This window comes from Notolepis coatsorum, assembly GCF_963971535.1.
Source record: "Notolepis coatsorum genome assembly, chromosome: 17".
Taxonomy (NCBI): domain Eukaryota; kingdom Metazoa; phylum Chordata; class Actinopteri; order Aulopiformes; family Paralepididae; genus Notolepis; species Notolepis coatsorum.
The window spans coordinates 76058757-76078854 of NC_140181.1; the positions used below are offsets into that span (position 1 = coordinate 76058757).

A 20098-nucleotide genomic window follows, 5' to 3' on the forward strand; every position below is an offset into this window, starting at 1 on the left:
TAAAAAAAAAACAATAACAAAAAAAAACTTTTTACTAATCTGTATTTACAGTTTATGGTATCGCACACCAGTCTGCTGTGCGGATTATTAAGACATTTCAGTCACAGAGAAAGTTCCCTGTGCATTTATGCGAATCACGTGGTTCCGATCGGGCTAATGCGTTTGTGGTCAGAGCCTTCCTCACAGCGTTCCAGCCAGGAGGCTCTATCCATCTACTCTCTCTTCATTAACCAATGGATCTTTGACTTCATTGACAAAAAGAGAGAAACTTTTCATTATAGGAAGCTCCAAATGTATCCTAATCACACGAGACACACAGGGTCGATGTCTTGAATTGAAAATGGAGGACCCTGATGTAAACAAGACGAAATTCTTTTTCTGTCTGCATCCTCTTAGCAGTTGTTTGTATTGAGCCGTACTGTATTGTACCCATTCTGCAATCTGTTAATAAAGTTTTCAATCAATTCAATCAATCAATTCTGGTCAGGTACAGTGTCTCAGGAAGGGCTACTCTTCCACACGTACCCTCCTGTACAGCACGCAGTGGTTCAAGTCATTCTGGTTTCGTCTAAACATGCACGGCATACCGTTGTTGATAACGATTATAGATTCATTTGATGTTTAAGGATGGCAACTAAAAATGATACCGGTAGCAAAAAACTAGGTCATTATCTGAGATCATTAACCCAAATGGTCTATAGCACTTGGCTGGTGAATGATGTTAATCTCCTGCCTTGGTCTAATAGAGGCCTTTGCATGGAATTTTGTGTAGTTCTCTTTCTTCCAACATGGCTGCCTGTAACCACTGGTAACCACTTTCTAAAGAAAATGCCTCCAACCGTTGTTTCATCCAACATGGAGGAGGAACAAATTGGCATTCCAAACATTCAGTGTAAAGGCCTCTATTCACAGAGCTGACAGTGAGTGGATGGGCCACATCAGTAAAAAAAAAAGATACTGTAGTCCAATAGGTTTCTCCCATACGGTTAACACATGATCACCCGGTCCATGTGTATCTCCAGGCCTGTCCCACAATGCAATGCACACCCTGGGTTTTCTCTTCCTCTTCCTCTTTGTCTAAAGCGACAGGAAGACCAACTCTTGATGACTGGGCGGGGGCTGGGTATGGTGAGCCACATGGGCTGGGTATGGTGAGCCACATGGGCTGGGTATGGTGAGCCACATGGGCTGGGTATGGTGAGCCACATGGGCTGGGTATGGTGAGCCACATGGGCTGGGTATGGTGAGCCACATGGGCTGGGTATGGTGAGCCACATGGGCTGGGTATGGACTATGAAATGATGACATCAAATCAAAGAAAGGGACTGTCGTCTTTATGCACCACCAAAAAAGGTGTATCTCATCCTGGCTGAAGCGTCTTCCATCCATCCATCCATCCAACCTGTTGTTTTCATGTGTGATCCCAGCAGGGCTGCGGGGCGTAAGAGACAGTATGACAATACAAAGGTAGATGTTGACAGTAGAGTCCAAGTTATTCCACTGTAGTTCCTGTCTGCTGTAAATAAAGATTCTTCAGGGAAAATAAAGTCTATTTCTTTTTTTTTCTCCTTTTTATTTCATTTGAATAGTAAACGTAGTGTTACAGTCGTTCAGATGGGTCCAGTTCTGACATCATAATTCTGTTTGTAAGAGTGTCTCAAGTTCATAGGGTTGTCCTGTAGCTGTTAAGAAGTGTGTGTTTATGTGTGTGTGTGTGTGCACGCAGTTGTGGGCAGGAATGTACATGCATGTGAGTGTGTACGTGTCTGTGTGTATGTGATTTTGTATGCTTGTGTGTGTTTGGGTTTGAGTGTATGCTTCTTGCACTTGCTGGTTGTTTGTGATTTGTGGGTTGTTCCATACATAGTAGTTCTGATGGGAGGGATCCACTCCCCCCGTCCTTGGCTTTAGAATGGTTTGCTCCGGTTGAGATCCAAATCTAGATTTCGATGAGTTGCCTGGGTGCTCCTGTGTGTGTGTGTTTGTGTGTGTGTGTGTTTGTGTGGCAGTAAGTCTGTGCGGCAGTATGTACAGTGTGCTAAGTGAGTGTGTGTTTATGTGTGTGTGTGGCAGTGTGCTTGTGCAGCAGTTTGTATGTACAGTACATATTCTTATGTTAGTAGTTTGTCTGTGTGTGTGTGTGTGTGTGTGTGTGTGTGTGTGTGTTGTGTGTGTGTGTGTGTTGTGTGTGTGTGTGTGTGTGTGTGTGTGTGTGTGTGTGTGTGTGTGTGTGTGTGTGTGTGTGTGTGTGTGTGTGTGTGTGTGTGTGTGTGTGAGTGAATATAGGTAGTGTGAGGCAGTACACATACTACTGTTGGTTTGAATACGTATGTGTGTGTGCGTGTGTGAGTGTGTCTTTGTATGGCAGTAGTGAACAATGTATGTACAGTATAATTGCTGGTGTGTGTGTGTGTGTGTGTATGTGGCAGTAGATGTGTCATTCGTTACAAGCATCTGCTTTCTCATCGGTTGCAGCGGGAGACTCTTGGGGGCGGTGCTTACAGTGGCCCAGCGAATGCCGCGTGGTGGATCTTGACGGGCGGCTGAAGCAGGAGGTCAGAGACTGAGCCACACAATCACAGGCTGCCTCCTGAGAAAAGGGGAGGGGCTAGTTTAGTGCATAGTTTCACTGAGTGAAGTACAGATTTAGTTATTCTAGGAGCTAAACATTATAAAGCACCACTCCTAAAAGGAATTGTTTAGAACATTCTAATTGTGTTCTCTTCTCAGTGGTTGGAACAGACAAGGAACAACTTTTCTATAATATAAATGGTAAATGGACTGCACTTATACAGCGCTCTTATCCAAAGCACTTTACAACTTGTGCCTCACGTTCACTCACACATTCACCGACGGCGGAGGCGACCATGCAAGGTGCCGACCTGCTCATCGGGACCAGTTAGGGGTTAAGTGTCTTGCTCAAGGACACTTTGACGCACTGCTTGGGAGGAGCCGGAATCAGACCGGGAACCTTCTGATTACCAGACGACCACTCTACCTCCTGAGCCACTGTTGCCCCTATATATATTGTAGTTACCGGTATGTATGCATCCCATTCAGTTCCACTGTACATCTGAAACCTTTTTCAAAAAAAGGTTTGAAAAACACTTGAACATTTGAAAAGGAATAGGCTGCAATGATTACTAGGGGGCGACTAGGGGTAGAGCGCTCATGTGGTAATCGGAAGGTTCCTGGTTTGATTCCCGCTCCTCCCGGGCAGCGTGTCGAAGTGTCCTTGAGCAAGACACTTAACCTGTAATTGCTCCCGATGAACGGTTGCCTCCGCCGTGAATGTGAGGAACAAATTTGTAAAGAGCTTTGGATGAATGTATAAATGCACCATTTATGTCCTGTTTGATTATTTCCTTTACATGTTTTGGCTCTGAATAAACCTATAATGTCATCATCATACGGTAGAATCCAGACGTGTCTGTTGGTGTGTGTTTCCACCCATCTCACCTCCACCCCTGCCCCCGCCGCGGCCGCGGTGCCGCTTGTCGCCGTCTCCTTCCCTCCTGCCGCCGGCACCGTGGCTTCTTCCCTGGCCGCGTGTCTCATGAACCTCTTGTTAACAATCCTGGTCACGTTTTCACTGCCTCCTCCCAGGCCGGCCAGGGGCCCGTGGCCCCCCACCGCGGGCGACACGCCCTCCGGCTTGGGCTCGTCCACCCCCAGGATCCCTGAGCCTCCCAGGGACTCTCTCTGCGTTTTCTCCCCCGGCAGGGGCATGCCTCCCTGGCTGCGGCCGCCACAGACGTTCCTGAAGAACTCCTGGACCAAGCCTCCGTACCGCTGGGACCCAGGATCCACAGGGCCACAGAGGACTCCGGTCCCGGAAGGCTTCCCTGCGGCGGGCTGCCGTGCTGGGCTGGCCCCCTGACTGCTGGTTCCTGAAATTAAATAAAGTTAGGTCAATCGAATGAAGAACAAGGACACACAGTGTCATAGATGGGAAACTTGTGAACCACCACTAGAGGCAGAGTGGCTAACCATGAGTGAGTGAGTGAGTGAGTGAGTGAGTGAGTGAGTGAGTGAGTGAGTGAGTGAGTGAGTGAGTGAGTGAGTGAGTGAGTGAGTGAGTGAGTGAGTGAGTGAACGAATGCGTGAATGAATATGATGTGCTTTGCATCTAAAATAAAAACCTGAGAATCAGACTCTGCCTTGATTGTGGAATAAATATGTATATATGTGTCTGTTTGTTCACAATGAAAGGTCCTGGTGCCAACTGAATAAAACAACAAAATAAACAAACAAACAAAAATACTTGAATCTCCTACCTCCTGCATCTCCCCTCCAGAGCGCTTCCATGCTCCCAGCATGTTCCACCACGCTGAAGAGGCTGGAGAGGCCGTCGTTGAGGCCGCTGAGGACGGGACTGTCCCGGGTGGTGGTGGAGCGAGCCCACGCTGACCCACCGCCGGCGCTCAGGGGCCTCTGCTGGAGGCTCCACAGGCTGCGCTCCCGGGACGCCACGCTGCCCTCGAGTCTGGAGGTGGAGCCTGGGGATGAGGAGAGGAATGACATGAAGGTTATGAGCCCGTCTTGGACAAAGTGTCCTTATCTCAACCATTGTTCAATAAGACTCGATATAGGAATGGCTAGTGCTTTTCTAGTAGTGAGGGAAATGTTATTTGGAGGGGGGGGGGGGGGGGGGGGGGGGGGGTCGTTAGTGACCCAGTACAATATGATAAGACTATCGATTATTGTTCCTTTCAGCTGGACTCAAGACCCCCTAGGCCTATGCCAGTACTACTCAAAGCACAGTATGGAATGATTGCATCCATGCTTCAGTATGGCCCCAGTGGGTATGGAACCCCTAACCCAGGCAGTGTACACATGGTTACACGTGGTTGCATCCTCTAAAATGTGACTATATTTTCTTTTAGGTTAAGGGTCTTAAGAACTCCAAAACACAACATAACGTAATACAGCACAACAAAGCACAGCATAGCACCACATACTATAGCATAGCACCACATAGCATAGCATAGCATATAGCATAGCATAGCATAGCATAGCATAGCATAGCATAGCATAGCATAGCATAGCATAGCATAGCATAGCATAGCATAACATAATCACAACCTGATGAGACTCGTCTCTGTAGTTTAGGAGATCCATATTTGGGGGAACAGCATGGCCTGTCGATGCGGCTGTGGACCTTATCCAAAGACGAGGATATCTGTCGGGTTCGGGCCGAAGCCAGAGAGGAAGTGGTCGTTGCTGAGGTGGGGCGTGGCGACCAGGTTTTGTGTGAGTGTAAGCCCGCCCCCCTGCTGCCGGAAAGGTGGTCCGTCTGAAGCCCGACGCTGACATACTGGGCAGCAGTCTGGGTGGACCTGGTTGCCATGCCAACCGCCTATTAGATGAATTGAGAGAGGATGGAAAGAGAGAGAGACAGAGAGTGAGAGAGACATTAAGTACTTAAAAGCCTTAAGTACATCCTGAAAAAAATGCAATACATCATCCTCATCATCGCCATCTGGCTTATTTTGATTAATTGAATAAATAAATGTTTAGAATGCAGAATCACACAAACAAGTAGGTACCTTTGTACACGCACGCACGCACGCACGCACGCACGCACGCACACACACACACACACACACACACACACACACACACACACACACACACACACACACACCTGACTTCCTGGTTCCTTGCTGGACTTCCTCTCCAGAGAGGAGGAGCGTATGGCTTGGCGGACGCAGTTGGTCATCTCCTTCATGTCGTCGCTCAGGTTGGCTGAGATCTCCGAGATCTCCAGACCGTGGAATGCCGCGGACGACGTCATACCGTCAACCACACCGTTCGCCGCACCGGTAAAACTCGCGCCGACACCGGGGATCGAACCCGCGCCGCTGCCGCTTCTGCTTTCCAACAGCTCCCGATGCTGCTTCGACAGCGAGCTCAGCCACTGCTCGTATGAGGAAGAGGAGGATGGAGAGATAGAGGATGAAGGTTGCTCCTGCTCGACCTCCGGGCTCTCCCCTCTGTACGCCCCGGTGTACGAGCCGCTCGACCCCGACGAGGGGCTGCCCTGCTGGGGTTGCGCTGGTCCCTTGTTGTCCTGTCTCCTCTTGGCATCCATGCGTCGCACAGCAGGGGGGCTGTAGTAGATGCGGATCCCTGTCCGGTCCGGAGCGGTGTGGCTCCTCGGGATAGACTCCAGATCCAGCTCCGAGCCCTCTCTGCTGCTGCAGGGGCTGCTGGGGCCGTCCCAGGTTTTACTGCTGTCCCCGACCTCTGGCGTCTGAGATGGGAAGAGGGAGTCATTTTATTTATTTTATTTTATTTATACTTTATTTAAACTCGGGAGACATTGAGGGAGACCCTCATCTTCAATGGCACCGAGTGTACAGAGCATTACGAGTAACAGGGCACACACAATCAATTTAAAACAATAGATCAATCATAAATACATTTACATACATAAATACATTTATAACATAACATAATAACAATAACAATAATAATAGTGCAACAGCAATTAGCAGAAACAACTACATGTTGATGTAGGGGTGTAACGGTACACAGAAGCCACATTAAAAAAAAAAAAAAAAATTATTACATTTGTATTTTTTTTAATTTATATATTATATTTATGATAATTATTATAATTATTATTATTAAATAGAATCATTTTCTATAGGCTTGCCGTGGTAGTCAGTGAGACTGGTGTCATTCTGTGTTCAGGCATCCACTTGCCTACTGCCCCTTTAACAACTTATCCTTGCTAAGTTTCAGTTTCACTTCCAGAGAGAATTTAACTTCACGAAGAGACTGAATACTAGAGAACAGATGACATATTACAACAATGGCAAAGGATTATTTGGATTTAAACACAGTGGAGCTCAGATGATCTGTCCGGAAAAGTATGTTTATTTTTTTTATTTGATTGTGCCTGTGAGTCCGGCGGGGGAGAATGTTGATGTGTTTGTTGGCGCGTGTGTGTGTGTCGGCGTGTGTGTGTCTTTCCATTGGTTTCATTTGGTTAACGTTATTGGGCAAACAAGAAAACGAAAGAAAACTGTAAAATTGTAATGACCCTGCAGCTGTTCCAATATAAATGTGCCTTTCTCCGTGCACGTTCGCTTGCTCTGAACTGAAGTCGGGGACTCAGTGTGCAGCGCGCTGTTCTCGCACGGACCTCGCGAGTGCCTGCATGTGGGACTCGTGTGTTTGCGCTGTGGGGCGTATTCGTCGTATGCTGCACGTACCGCACCGTGACGGTCGAACCGTAAATTTGCGGGACAAATACACGTACCGTTACACCCCTAGTTGATGGTGGATGGTTACTGATAAATAAAATCTAAAACGTCCAAAAGAAACAAGAGTGCTTAGTTCTAGGTCATGAGTAATATAATTAATAGAATAGAATATAACTTAAAAGAATAGGATAAAACAGAATAGAACAAAATAGAACAGGATAGAACGGAACAGAGTGTTACAGGATAGAATAGAATAGATGACTCAATAGGCATCTAATCAACTGAAAAGGCGACAGCCCTGGAGATATGCACCCTCTTTGCCCAAATACCAGTAAATAAAATAAAATCACCTCATTGGTCAGGTAGGTCCAGTTCTTCCTGGTGATCTCGCCCAGCTCTGGACGAATCAAGAGATGGGTTGGGACCGTGAAGAGGTTCTTCACTTCCGTGTTGGTTTTTCCGTTGACCTCTTGACCCGGAAGCAGTGGACAGGCCCCACCCACCAGCAAGTCCTCCAGGTCAGACATGGAGGGGATGGATTTGGTCCTAAATCAGAGGGAAAGGGGGTTAGATTTGAATAAGATAGAACAGAGAGGAATGGAACGCAATAGACCACCTCAACACTTCCGGTATTCTGAAATCATGGGAGAGAGAGCCTTGACATTAAGTGGTTGTAGCTACGGCTGTGGGGGTGCTGGAGACATGATCTGAAGAATTGTATACGGCTGAGTCTCCTGAACACGGAGAGACCAATCCCAAGTCGATCGGCACTTTCTCGGCCGAGCTATAGTAGCTTTTCCGCACCTACTCCCGAACTCTGCATGCGCAGATTGCCCACGGAGTCTCTCTGGATTGTCCAGAGATCTAGGTTTATCAATCTGCGCATGCAGAGTACGGGAGTAGGTACGGAAAAGTGACTATAGCTCGGCCGAGAAAGTGCCGATTGACTCGGGATTTGTCTCTCCGTGTTCAGGAGTATAAAAGTCTATTGGATCATGTCTCCAGCACCCCCACAGCTGTACTGTAGCTACAACCACTTAATGTCAAGGCTCTGATCCACATTTATTAATTTTCTTCCCCCGCTCTCTCTCCCATGAGCTCAATGTAACGCGGAAGTGCAGTGGTCTATAGAATAGAACATTATGTCCACAGAATACAGGTAGAATAGATCAGAATATAATAGAACACTGGTTCTTAACTGGTGTGCTATAGATTTTTCTCAACTACGTATATATATATATATATATATATATATATATATATATATATATATATATATATATATATATATATATATATATATATATATATATATATATATAACAAAATGAAGGTCAAATCAAATTACCACATGCACTTTATCAAAATTCTATTGAATAAAATAAGTCAGAACAAAATAGAGAACATCTCTGAGAGAGACCATATGATGGATACATTCCATTATTGTGGTTCTACCTTGGCAAATTGGTTGCTTTTGAGCCTGTATCAGATGAGGCCTCTCCCTCTGTGGAGGATGCTTTAGACTGTGAGGAAGGAGAGACATGACAGTAGGAGAGAGAGAAAGAGAGAGAGAGAGACTCTTAAACACAATGGGAATAACCATTATTAGCCAGCTACACACGCACGGATGCCCACGCACACACGCACGCACGCACGCACACACACACACACACACACACACACACACACACACACACACACACACACACACACAGTACATACATTCCTTTAGGAAGAGGAAGTGGACCTCTTGAATGAGATACTGTATCTCTGACTGACACACATACGCACACACTCATGCAAACACACACACACACACACAAACACACACACACACACACACACACACACACACACACACACACACACACACCCTGCATGTCCATGATCATGATGCTGAGTCAGTGTATGTCAGTCTTGAACGATGAGCTCATTAAATACATTTCCTCCCAAAGGATGGAGAGTGTGCGTGTGTGTGTTAGCACATCTTTCATGTATGATTAAAAACCAACAGAAAAGAGTAAATCAATAAATAAAAGAATCCAACACATGTATCACAATGGTTCTTTCCCACCAAGCTCAATGAGTTATTTCGTGAAAAATAATACGCACATCTCTGCTAAACGAGATTCAAAGCAGGTCTTTCTGCATGGACGCATGTCAGAAACACAATGTTCTGTCTATCCGTCTATCAAGTCAACCAATCGAATAGTTGACAATATCCATGACTGTTAGTCGACTCATTTCTTTAGTCCAGGACAGAACTATTATCAAGAGTGTTTATCGTTCTCTCTGGTCTGTCACTCAACGTAGGAGTGATACGTGTGCTTAGTGGAGTTGAGAGGGAGTGGAATGAAGTAGTAGAAGTTCAGTTCAGTTCAGTTCTTTTATTTTTTTCAGGCTTTGGACACATAACAACGGTCATTCCATAAATCGCCAAAGTTTTACCAGCTGCTATTGCAGCATTGTCCAATTGTCCGAAAAGGGCTAGGGAGAAGCACTAGGCTTGTCGGGCCCTACCCCTGAAGACTTACGTTTCATTTTTGTTTTGTTTTTTCATTTACATAATAATAATAATAATAATAGATTGAATTTGTAATGCACTTTTTGATCGCTGGGATCCCAGGGTTAAAACATAGTTAAAAAAATATATAGTTATTAGTAAAACAAATAAAATAAAATACAGAATAAAAATAAGATAAAAATAGAACATAGTTCATTAAAAACATAGTATAAACAGACAATTTAAAAACAACAGCACAAGAAAATTAAAATAAAAAGCTAACAGTCAAAGGCCTTTTTGAACAGGTAGGTTTTCAGGCCTGCTTTAAAAGAGTCCAGGCTCTGTGGTGCCCTCAGCTGGATGGGGAGGCTGTTCCACAGGCGTGGTGCAGCCGTGCAGAAGGCTCGGTCACCCATGGTGCAGAGCCGGGTATTGGGGACCTGAAGGAGCAGGCTACCTGCGGATCTGAGGGTGCGGGTGGAGGATTGTGGAGTGATGAGTTCCTGAAGGTAGAGGGGTGCGTGTCCGTTTATGCAGTTATGGGTGATCATCAGGATTTTGTAATTGATCCGGGATGAGACGGGGAGCCAGTGTAGTGAGTGGAGGATGGGGGTTATGTGATCGTGTTTACGGACTCTCATCAGGATCCTGGCAGCGCTGTTCTGGATGTATTGCAGCTTTTGGATGCTCTTGCCAGGAATCCCGATGAAGAGTCCGTTACGGTAGTCCAGTCTTGAGGAGATAAAGGCATGGACAAGCTTCTCTGCATCTGACAGGGTTAGAGTGGGACGGAGTTTTGATATATTTTTTAGGTGATAGATTGAGGTCTTGCAGAGGTGTTTTATGTGGATGTTGAAGGTCAGGTGGGGGTCAAATCGAACCCCCAGATTTGTGACTGAGGGGGAGAGGGGGATTACCTGGCCGTCAAAGGTGAGATGTGATATGGATGAAGACTGAACCTGGTGAGGGGTGCCAATTAGAAGTGCCTCGGTTTTTTTGCTGTTTAGTTGGAGGAAGTTGCTGTTCATCCATGCCTTTATCTCCCCAAGACAGGTGGTGAGGCATGACAGAGCTGCAGAGGGGTTTGGGGCCGTTTTTATGTAGAGTTGTGTGTCATCGGCATAACAGTGGAAGGACATTCCATGTCTGCCGATGACACGACCGAGGGGGAGCATGTAGGTGATGAATAGGATGGGAACAAGAACCGACCCCTGCGGAACACCACAGGTGACATCGAGCAGCCTGGACTTGTGTCCTCCCAGTGAGACATATTCAGTCCTGCCTAAGACATACATACATACATATAGTACACATTACAGTACACACAAATAGTACACATTACAGTGTATTGTACAGTGTAGTGTACTGAAGTAGTAGTACAGTGTAGTGTACTGAAGTAGAGAGAGAGAGACATAATGAGAGAAAGAAAGAGACAGAAAGAACAAGAGACAGAGAGTGAAAGAGACAGATAAAAAAAGAGAGAGAAAGAGAGATAGAGAAAGAGAGAGTGAGATAAGAGAGAATGACTGGGTCTCATGCAACAGACAGTCAGAGAATGGGCGAGAGATGGTCACAGTCAACGGCCCAACGAGAGGAGAGAGAAAGAGAGGGCGAGAGAGGAGGTAAGGGACATGCTAGAGAAAGGTTAGTGTTACAAGATGTCTAGGGAGACAGACGGAGACAGATGGACTGGCAGATACAGTAGATGGTTTAGAGAGATAGACAGAAAGATAGAGAGAGAGAGACAAGAAAAACAGCAAGAGAGACAGACAGCAGGCAGAGACAAACAGACAGGAATGCATGCATGCACGCACACACACACACACACACGCACACACACACAGATTTTCCAGAATGAGGTCAGTACTGGGACAGACTGGATGACAGCCAGCAGCAGGTAATGAAGCAGGAAGACTGAGACATGGAAACACACACACACACACACACACACACGCACGCACGCACGCACGCACGCACGCACACTCTCCACCATAGTCTCCAGTGTGGTTGGGCCGTCTAGAGTTCAGACAGCAATGTGGTCCGTCGCTACACTGGGTACTTCACGTACTTCCATTGCACAATGAGTGTGTGTGTGTGTGTGTGTGTGTGTGTGTGTGTGTGTGTGTGTGTGTGTGTGTGTGTGTGCATGAGTCTGTCTGTCTTTCTGCCTAGTGTATGATAGATGCGTGTTAAGGAACACCCTAAACCACCAACGCTGACTTATAACACTGATGCAATGTTTGAGTCGTCAGTCTTTGACCCCAGTAGCCTGCCAGGGCCTCTCCCAGTCTGAATCAGCACCTGGCTGTATGGACCTTTTCTGGCATCACAACATACAATGTTCAAAATTGGCCCAAGTGTATTTCCTCTTGCAGCATTTTCCCAATCCAATAGTGGACAGGAAATATACTAAGCTGTTCCCATAGCAACGGAATTTTTCGACTGAAAAGCTCTTATAACAAGTAGACCATGGATGACCGAGCTATTCCACTGACATCATCAGCCTGAACGTGGAACTGCAGTTAAGACTACCGTACACTCAGGCCTTTGGTCATCATGGCGGTATTTACACCAGCATTGTACCATAATTACAGTAATGATCATCCTTGAGATTACTGCTATAAATAATAGCTTCAAAACATGTTGTTTGCTTGCTGATTGGTCCTCTCACTGGTATTTGTTCATTTTTAAGGCCCTTATAAGGTAAGCTACCTCCTTATACTACATCATTATTGGAATGGAATTTTGGAACCTATGGAACCCGTTCTAGTGACCGCTGGTCCTTAAGGTCCCCTGAGTTTGCTCAGAACAGGGTAAATCTGCATCTTGCTATGATGCCCCTTAGCTCATGGAATGAACTCCAACAGTCCTTAAAGCTTGAGATTCTCCCCTCTGTTGTAGAGTTTAAAACCTTGCTCTCCACCATTGTCAATCAAGTTGTATGTGTTTTAATTGATTGTTATCCATAACGTCTTATTGTTGCGATTTTATATGGTGTGTGCTTTTATATGTTTTTTTTTTTTTTTTTGCTTATCTCAGTATGTACACTCAACGTGACTGTAACCGAGCGAAACCTCAGTTGCCTTTTGAGTTTTAATAAAGGTTTGAAATAAATAAAATAAATTGGACACACCAAAGTACTGAAAATGCTAAATACCCCTTGCAATACCCTCTGTTGTATAACTGTTTTTATTTATTTTTGATCTACTTTTTCTCCCATTTTCAATTTTTTCTCCCATCCCAATTTCGTATCGTCCAATTCTACCCTCCCCTGTCTCGAACGTTGTTAGACCATGCCTCCCACAAGCCGGCTGCAATTGTGGACGAAGCCTTACATCACGTGTCCCCTCCGGTACTCGAGCAAGCAGCCGTTGCATCTTTTCACCTGCAGAGCGCAATCTCTCAACTTCGGGGGTCTGCATGGGAGGGACACGCCGCCCCCGTCGCTTCCTGATTCTGCTGCGCAGGCGCACCAACCGACCTGTAGGAGTCATTGTCCACAATGTCCGATCCCCACCCATCAGCTTCCCACCCCCACCCATCAGCTTCCCACCCCCCTAATACTGCCAATTGTATTAGTATGAACGACCAGCCAAGCTGATATCAATGCGGAGAGCTGGGCTCGAACCCAGTGTCTCCTGCATTGGTGGTGAGCGCCTTGCCCACTGCACCACCTAGCCGCCCTCCTGTTGTATAACTGTTACAAGCAGAGGATGAATACGACGCAATACAATTCACATTAATCCCCTTTGGGGGATTTTCAATTAGGACGAGAGCAAAGTGCTTCGACGGTAAAGCCACACAGGGACAGATGAAAACTGGACAAATACACAAACGGGAACCACAGTCTTATGAATAAATAGAATGAAAGATAAATCAAAGTATACGATACAAAGTGTTCATTGGATGTATTATGCATGAATACATGCCTGAGAATGAAAAAGAACAGTAAAAAAACAAACAAAAAAATGTGTTTAAAGGGAAAATACACGCTGAAATGTGTTACTTCTATAATACTGTACAGCTCCGTTTTGATTTGTGACTATGAACAAGTCACTCCAAGATCCCTTTGTTGTTTTATGTCTTAGGGTGGCTTTTCCTCTTAGGTAATGAGATGTACCCGGAGGTATCCATAAAGCACGGCTAGGTGTTTTCTTTTTACGAGCCTGTAAAACATGCCTGGGAGGCCTAATGGCCAATCGGATGGCTTGGCTGGAACTACACCTCTGTATAACAGAGTCACAAAGAGGAGAGTATATGTAGGTCAGACGAGGTGAAACTAGGGAAAGAAACGTCTTGATAGCGCACTGAGCAAGCGTGTCTAGAAAAGCACTATATTCATTCATTCCTGTCTCCGAGCAACAAGGTCTACACTCCCGGCGCAAAAGGACAATAGCTTTCTACGATGAAGTGTGCAAAAAGAAGCAAGGCACGTCACGTGGACGTGGGCAGCGGTGCTTGAAGTACCCCTCCCTGTGTACCCCTTGTACCACTGACAGCCTTCAAACGGTCCCTCTGAACCCACCTTGCCCTGAGTGTGGTCTCTCAGTCTCCTGCTCCCAGGTGGTTCTCTCCTGGCTGATCTTCTCCAGGAGCTCCAGCTTCTCCCTGCCCCAGTTCCTCTCTCCAATCTGGAGCTGTTTGTGCCAACGGGTCCACGAGGAGCCGGCCAAGCCAGTGGGAAAACACAAAGAGAATAGACAGGAGGGTCAGGGGTCAAGCTGGTAGGAAACACAAAGAGGATCGACAGGATGTCAGGGATCAGCTCATGTTCGGGGGCATGGGGGTGCTTTTCTTTTTACTTAAGTTATAGGAAATTATTATGACTATTGATTCAGCGTGAATTAAGAATCTCTGTACTGTATCATCTCTTTTACTATACTGTTTTGGCTCAGGGGACCGCATTGAGTTGTGTGTGTGGACCAGGTGGGGGGGCTACAAAGTTTGTTAATGCTCCATGATGTGTCATAGTGGCATATATATATAAAATATTTATTTTGCCAATATAGGCTCTAGACTCTAGAGGCTACATTAAATTTTACTGATTCAAAATGCTAAAATAACTGCAATAGGTACCCTATACTGTGCATCAATCATATCCTTCCTGCTAAGAAAGGGTAGATATTTTCTGCCAAAAATGGCGATACCTTTGAGAGTACACTTTTTACATGCACTACACATTCATGTACACACACACACATACACTGACCTGTTTGGTCAGGTCCATCACCGCAGCGTACGACTCTGCCAGGAGGTGCTGGTGCTCCTCACGCTCCCTCTTCAGCGCCACCTTCAGGTCGGGAGGATCCAGTGCATCGCCAACGGATGACAGAGAGGCAGCTGTCTTGCCCGTTTTGCTTTCGAGCTTTATGGGGGGGGGGGGAGAGAGAGAGAGAGAGAGAGAGAGAGAGAGAGAGAGAGAGAGAGAGAGAGAGAGAGAGGTTAGTATTAATTATCACATATTAAAAATATATATATATATATATTTATTTATTTGTTACTATTGTTTTATAGTTTTTTCTGTGCTGGGGTGGGGTACTTTAGGGGTGGATATATTTGCCTGTCCCTTTGACAAACAAATGCCTGACTTCTAAATAATTTTTTTTATATTGGTTATCCATCCAACAACTTCCAGTCCATCCATTAGTCCTTACTCCTTCAGTTAAATGACTCTCCCCATCCATGTCTCTCTCTCTCTCTCTCTCTCTCTCTCTCTCTTCTCTCTCTCTCGTCCTCTCTCTCTCTTCTCTCTCTCTCTCTCTCTCTCTCTCTCTCTCTCTCTCTCCACTTTTCTCCCTCTCACCTGTTCTTGTTTAGCTGTAAAACCTAAAAGCTAGCCCCCCCCTTCAATAAAACACAGTTTAAGACTTTGATAAGAAATGAGACACACAATGGTTGCATCATACACGCACGCACGCATGCACTCACGCACGCACACGCACACACACACACACAACACTGTGCTAACCATTATTATATGTGTCATCTCACCAGAGAGAACTCATAATAAGTGATCTCACCACCGTATCCTCCCCAACATACTCACTAATGGATCAGGGATGACCATGCCTTCCTTCCTGTATTCCGTCTATCTTTCTTTCTTTCTTTCTTTCTTTCTTTCTTTCTTTCTTTCTTTCTTTCTTTCTTCTTTCTTTCTTTTCTTTCTTTCTTTCTTTCTTTCTTCTTTCTTTCTTTCTTTCTTTCTTTCTTTCTTTCTTCCTTCCTTCTCTTTTACCTTCTTCCACCCCCCCCTCTCTCTACTCATCTCTCTCATTTTAATGAGTGTTCTCACTTTCTCAAGGCAGGGGACAAGAAAACAAATCCATCCATTAACTCATTCTGTGCCAAAAACGGAAAATTACGCGTTTGCTCGACAATCGTTGAGTGCTTTGATCTTTTTACTTTGATCCCCACTCTACAGACTTGCCCGGAGCGATCTGCATCACGTTGGCACATCCACATACACTAGAACTGCAATGCTGATTGACTATCACCAGGTGGCCGTATCGTCTGTGTCTGAACTGGAATGGCTTGGTGTTGATACGAGGCCTCCTCTTCTTTTTTTTCTTGGTAGGGGCCCCTCCTCCTGCTTGAAAATAGATTCACATTGATCGCCCCGAAATTCCGTTGCCTAAGCGTATTTTACCATCGAAACGTGTATAGACATATACACTGGTAATCGCGATGGCGATGCGATCACTTGGAATTATTCTTCTTGGAATACCGTCTGGCTAAGGTAAGGTATATTCTATTTCTATTTGACCAAATCTGAAACGTGTTTTTCTAACGATCACAGTTTTGTGTTTCACCGGATGAAAAACATGCTCTGCAAACACGATCACAGTTTTGAGTTAAAACTACCCCCCCCCCCCCCCCCCCCCCTGATGATTTTGTGACGGTACATATATACATGTTATATACCTTTGATTTGGGAGTATTTGGGGTTTCAGGGGATCAACGAGAACGGTTTGGGCTTATTGCATATAACACGTTTTATTTTGCGATCTACGGAAAACTACTGGATTATCTTGGAAATGCACGATGTTTAGCGTGTAATAAACTACAAACTAACTACAGCGTGTAGAAACAAACTATTTTTCCCATGTTGCACTACAAGTAATGTCTGTCAAAATGAGCCACACCATGTCTCCACAGCTATATAATACAGAACACACACACAGCTTCGCAAACATAGTGAAACGACTATCAAGCTGACAATCTAGCGGTAAAGATAAGCGATACGCATGGCACTGAAAGAGTTAAACAATTAACGACAGACAGCTGAAAATACACCTCTGTTTTCATCACTCTCCTTTTCTCTCTTTCTCTCTCTCTCTCTTTCCCATTTCCTCACTCTATCATTAACTGTCATTTTAACTGCTATAAACCACAAGGGGCCTAGAGAGGAGAGAGGAGGAAATTAAAGACTAATGAGACACACATAATCTCTCCATCTCTCTCTCTCTCTCTCTCTCTCTCTCTCTCTCTCTCTCTCTCTCTGTCCCCATCTCTCTCACCCTTCCCTCAGACCAATGAATCAAGCCTGGCTTTCTAAAAGTATTCAGAGGTGATTCCTTACATTCTTTATGGTCGTGTCTGTTCTCTCCGTGCCAGACCCATCAATATAACTATCTCTCAACACACACACACACACACACACACACACACACACACACACACACACACACACACACACACACACACACACACACACACACACACACACACACACACACACACACACACACACACACACACACACACACACACACACACACACACACACACACACACACACACACACACACACACACACACACACACACACACATCCATCCTCCCTGCCTGCCTCCGTCTGGGGCGCGCTTCGCAGACCCCGCCGTCCTTATAAGGCCTAATGGAACTGTCTATCAGCCAATCACACCATTACCTGCCCGCCGAAATCTACCGTTTTTATCTAAAAACCAAAGGTATATTCGATCAACCGTATAACATACAGCAAAAATGGGAACAACTTATTGACCACTTCCTTGTCATTTAATATACAAGAATATATATAAAATAACTATAGACACCTATATGCGAGCCTTCCAGCTGAAAGTACTGTACAGAATTTTACCAACAAGGAGGATGTTAAAAATCTGGGGCATTGAACGGACAGATGAATGTAGATTTTGTGTAGAAGAGACTAGTGTTGTCAAAAATATCAAAAAATCGATACATATCGATTCTGAATATTTAAAACGGTTTCAATATGCATTTCCCGAAATATCGATATTTTATTATTCATACAAACATTTAAAAAAAATTAATTTGTATAAGGAAGTTGCATTGTACATTTCAATACCTGTAATAGTACAGTAGTCCACACACACACATGTGCATTCAGTTAAGTCAGAATATGACTGTAATAACAGTTCAGTTTGTCAGGTACATGCAACACAGATTACAGTGTTTACATCTGTCTGCTTTAGAAAATACCATGTTCTGCAATAAAAATGATTGAAGTGAGATGAACAGTTATTTTTAAATGTGTGATCTAAAGATAAACAAAGGGTTTTAAAATTGTTATATTTATCTTCTCTTATAGTACCAGAGAGAAGCTGAGGAGAATCAACCAGCAACAAAAGCAAAATAAAAAAAAATAAAAGAAATTATTATTATTATTATTTTTTTACATTTTAAGATTGAACCTTTTTTCCTGTGGTATCGAAAATGGTATCGAATATCGATACTTTTCAAGGTATCTTATCGAAGTTCGAAATTCCAGTATCGTGACAACACTAGAAGAGACTGAAGATTTGCCACACCTTTTTTGGTACAGTCCTTAGTCTGTTTTTGGAATGGTGTGCAAAACTGCATATCAGTTGTTATATTGATATGCAGACTGTATTGTTGGGTGATTTAAAGGAATATAACCTTACTTTTGTAAATATGATTATTCCTTTGGGAAATAGGTTCATTTTTAAAGCACAATTTATTCATGAATTGCAGTTGGATATATTCAAAAGGCAGGTAAGGCATCACAGCATAATAGAGGGGCTCTTGGTACAAGGTAATGACAGTCTAGAGGTGTTTAGGGATAGATGGAGTACACTTAGGGAGGCTGAAGAGTGGGAATAAATATACAAGATATTTCTTAGTGGAGGATGAAGGGAGGCTGCCATGGGGTTCAAGATTCAAGATTCAAGATTGTTTATTGTCATATGCACAGTTAAACAGCCAGTTTGCCATACAATGAAAATCTTACTTTGCTAGTCCGCCCTTCACACAAAATCACACAATCTTAAACATATTTCAATACAAGCGAGTGCTAGAAAATAAGGTAAGAATAGATAAATAATAATATATACAAGGCGGCACAGTGAGTAACATTGCATGTTCCGATCAGTATTTACATATGAATGGAGGTGACAGTGGGTCACAGCAGCAGTTAAAAAGTGTCTTTAGTGTAGTCATAGTTCGGGGGAAGGGTGACAGTGTGTTCACAGCAGGGTCTTGATGTGCTTTCGGGTTTTTTGCTGTGTTGTGGCTTGTTTTGCCGTTGGCGTTCACCGTCTGCTGCTCATGTGGGCCGGTGGTTGGTGTTTGGGTGGTCTGCTGTTGGGTATAGTTCTACCAATCCTATTTTTATTTTATTTTATGTTGTTAAGTTATTTATGTAAACCTGGGGGGGTATTCAGGATGGCGTGGAATTGGGGATCAGGGGTGATGGGTGGAGTACTTACTGGAGTGTAGCAATATGATTTGATTTCATGTCATAATTTCTCGTGAAATGTTTATGAAATTAAGAAATGACTAGTTGATGAAATGCATCTACTGTATCTGCACCCCTTTTTAATAAAAATATTTTAAATACCCGCCCCCTCCCCGTATCTCACAGCATTGAATCGCTTCTTGTTAACGATTAACCAAACGAGCGCTATTTCTTAACAAGGTTTACTGCTGGAGTGTTTAGAAGGCAAGTGACTTGAACTGACCGGTCGTTTAGGAGATGAAAAGCACTCCGTTCACAGCTCAATGCTCAGATCATACCGCCTGGCATGTATTCATTCAGACCAAGTTTACTCGAGTACTTTACCTCTCAGTGTAACATGTTACTAGAGTACTTTACCTCTCAGTGTAACATGTTACTAGAGTACTTTACCTCTCAGTGTAACATGTTACTCGAGTACTTTACCTCTCAGTGTAACATGTTACTAGAGTACTTTACCTCTCAGTGTAACATGTTACTAGAGTACTTTACCTCTCAGTGTAACATGTTACTTTACCTCTCAGTGTAACATGTTACTAGAGTACTTTACCTCTCAGTGTAACATGTTACTTTACCTCTCAGTGTAACATGTTACTAGAGTACTTTACCTCTCAGTGTAACATGTTA

General features: G+C 44.4%; 1 protein-coding gene across 1 annotated transcript in view; it reads right to left on the reverse strand.

Moving 5' to 3' along the window:
• Positions 1-148: 148 nt before the first annotated feature.
• The window catches only part of mtcl2 (microtubule crosslinking factor 2), a 179963-nt gene continuing 160013 nt past the window's right edge, over positions 149-20098 (reverse strand). Inside the window, 10 exon segments of the mRNA XM_084333500.1 lie at positions 149-2590; positions 3460-3890; positions 4278-4499; positions 5086-5359; positions 5648-6256; positions 7565-7760; positions 8670-8737; positions 14243-14308; positions 14310-14354; positions 14927-15082. Of these exon segments, the coding sequence (XP_084189626.1) occupies positions 2438-2590; positions 3460-3890; positions 4278-4499; positions 5086-5359; positions 5648-6256; positions 7565-7760; positions 8670-8737; positions 14243-14308; positions 14310-14354; positions 14927-15082 (2220 nt within the window). The 3' untranslated portion in view covers positions 149-2437.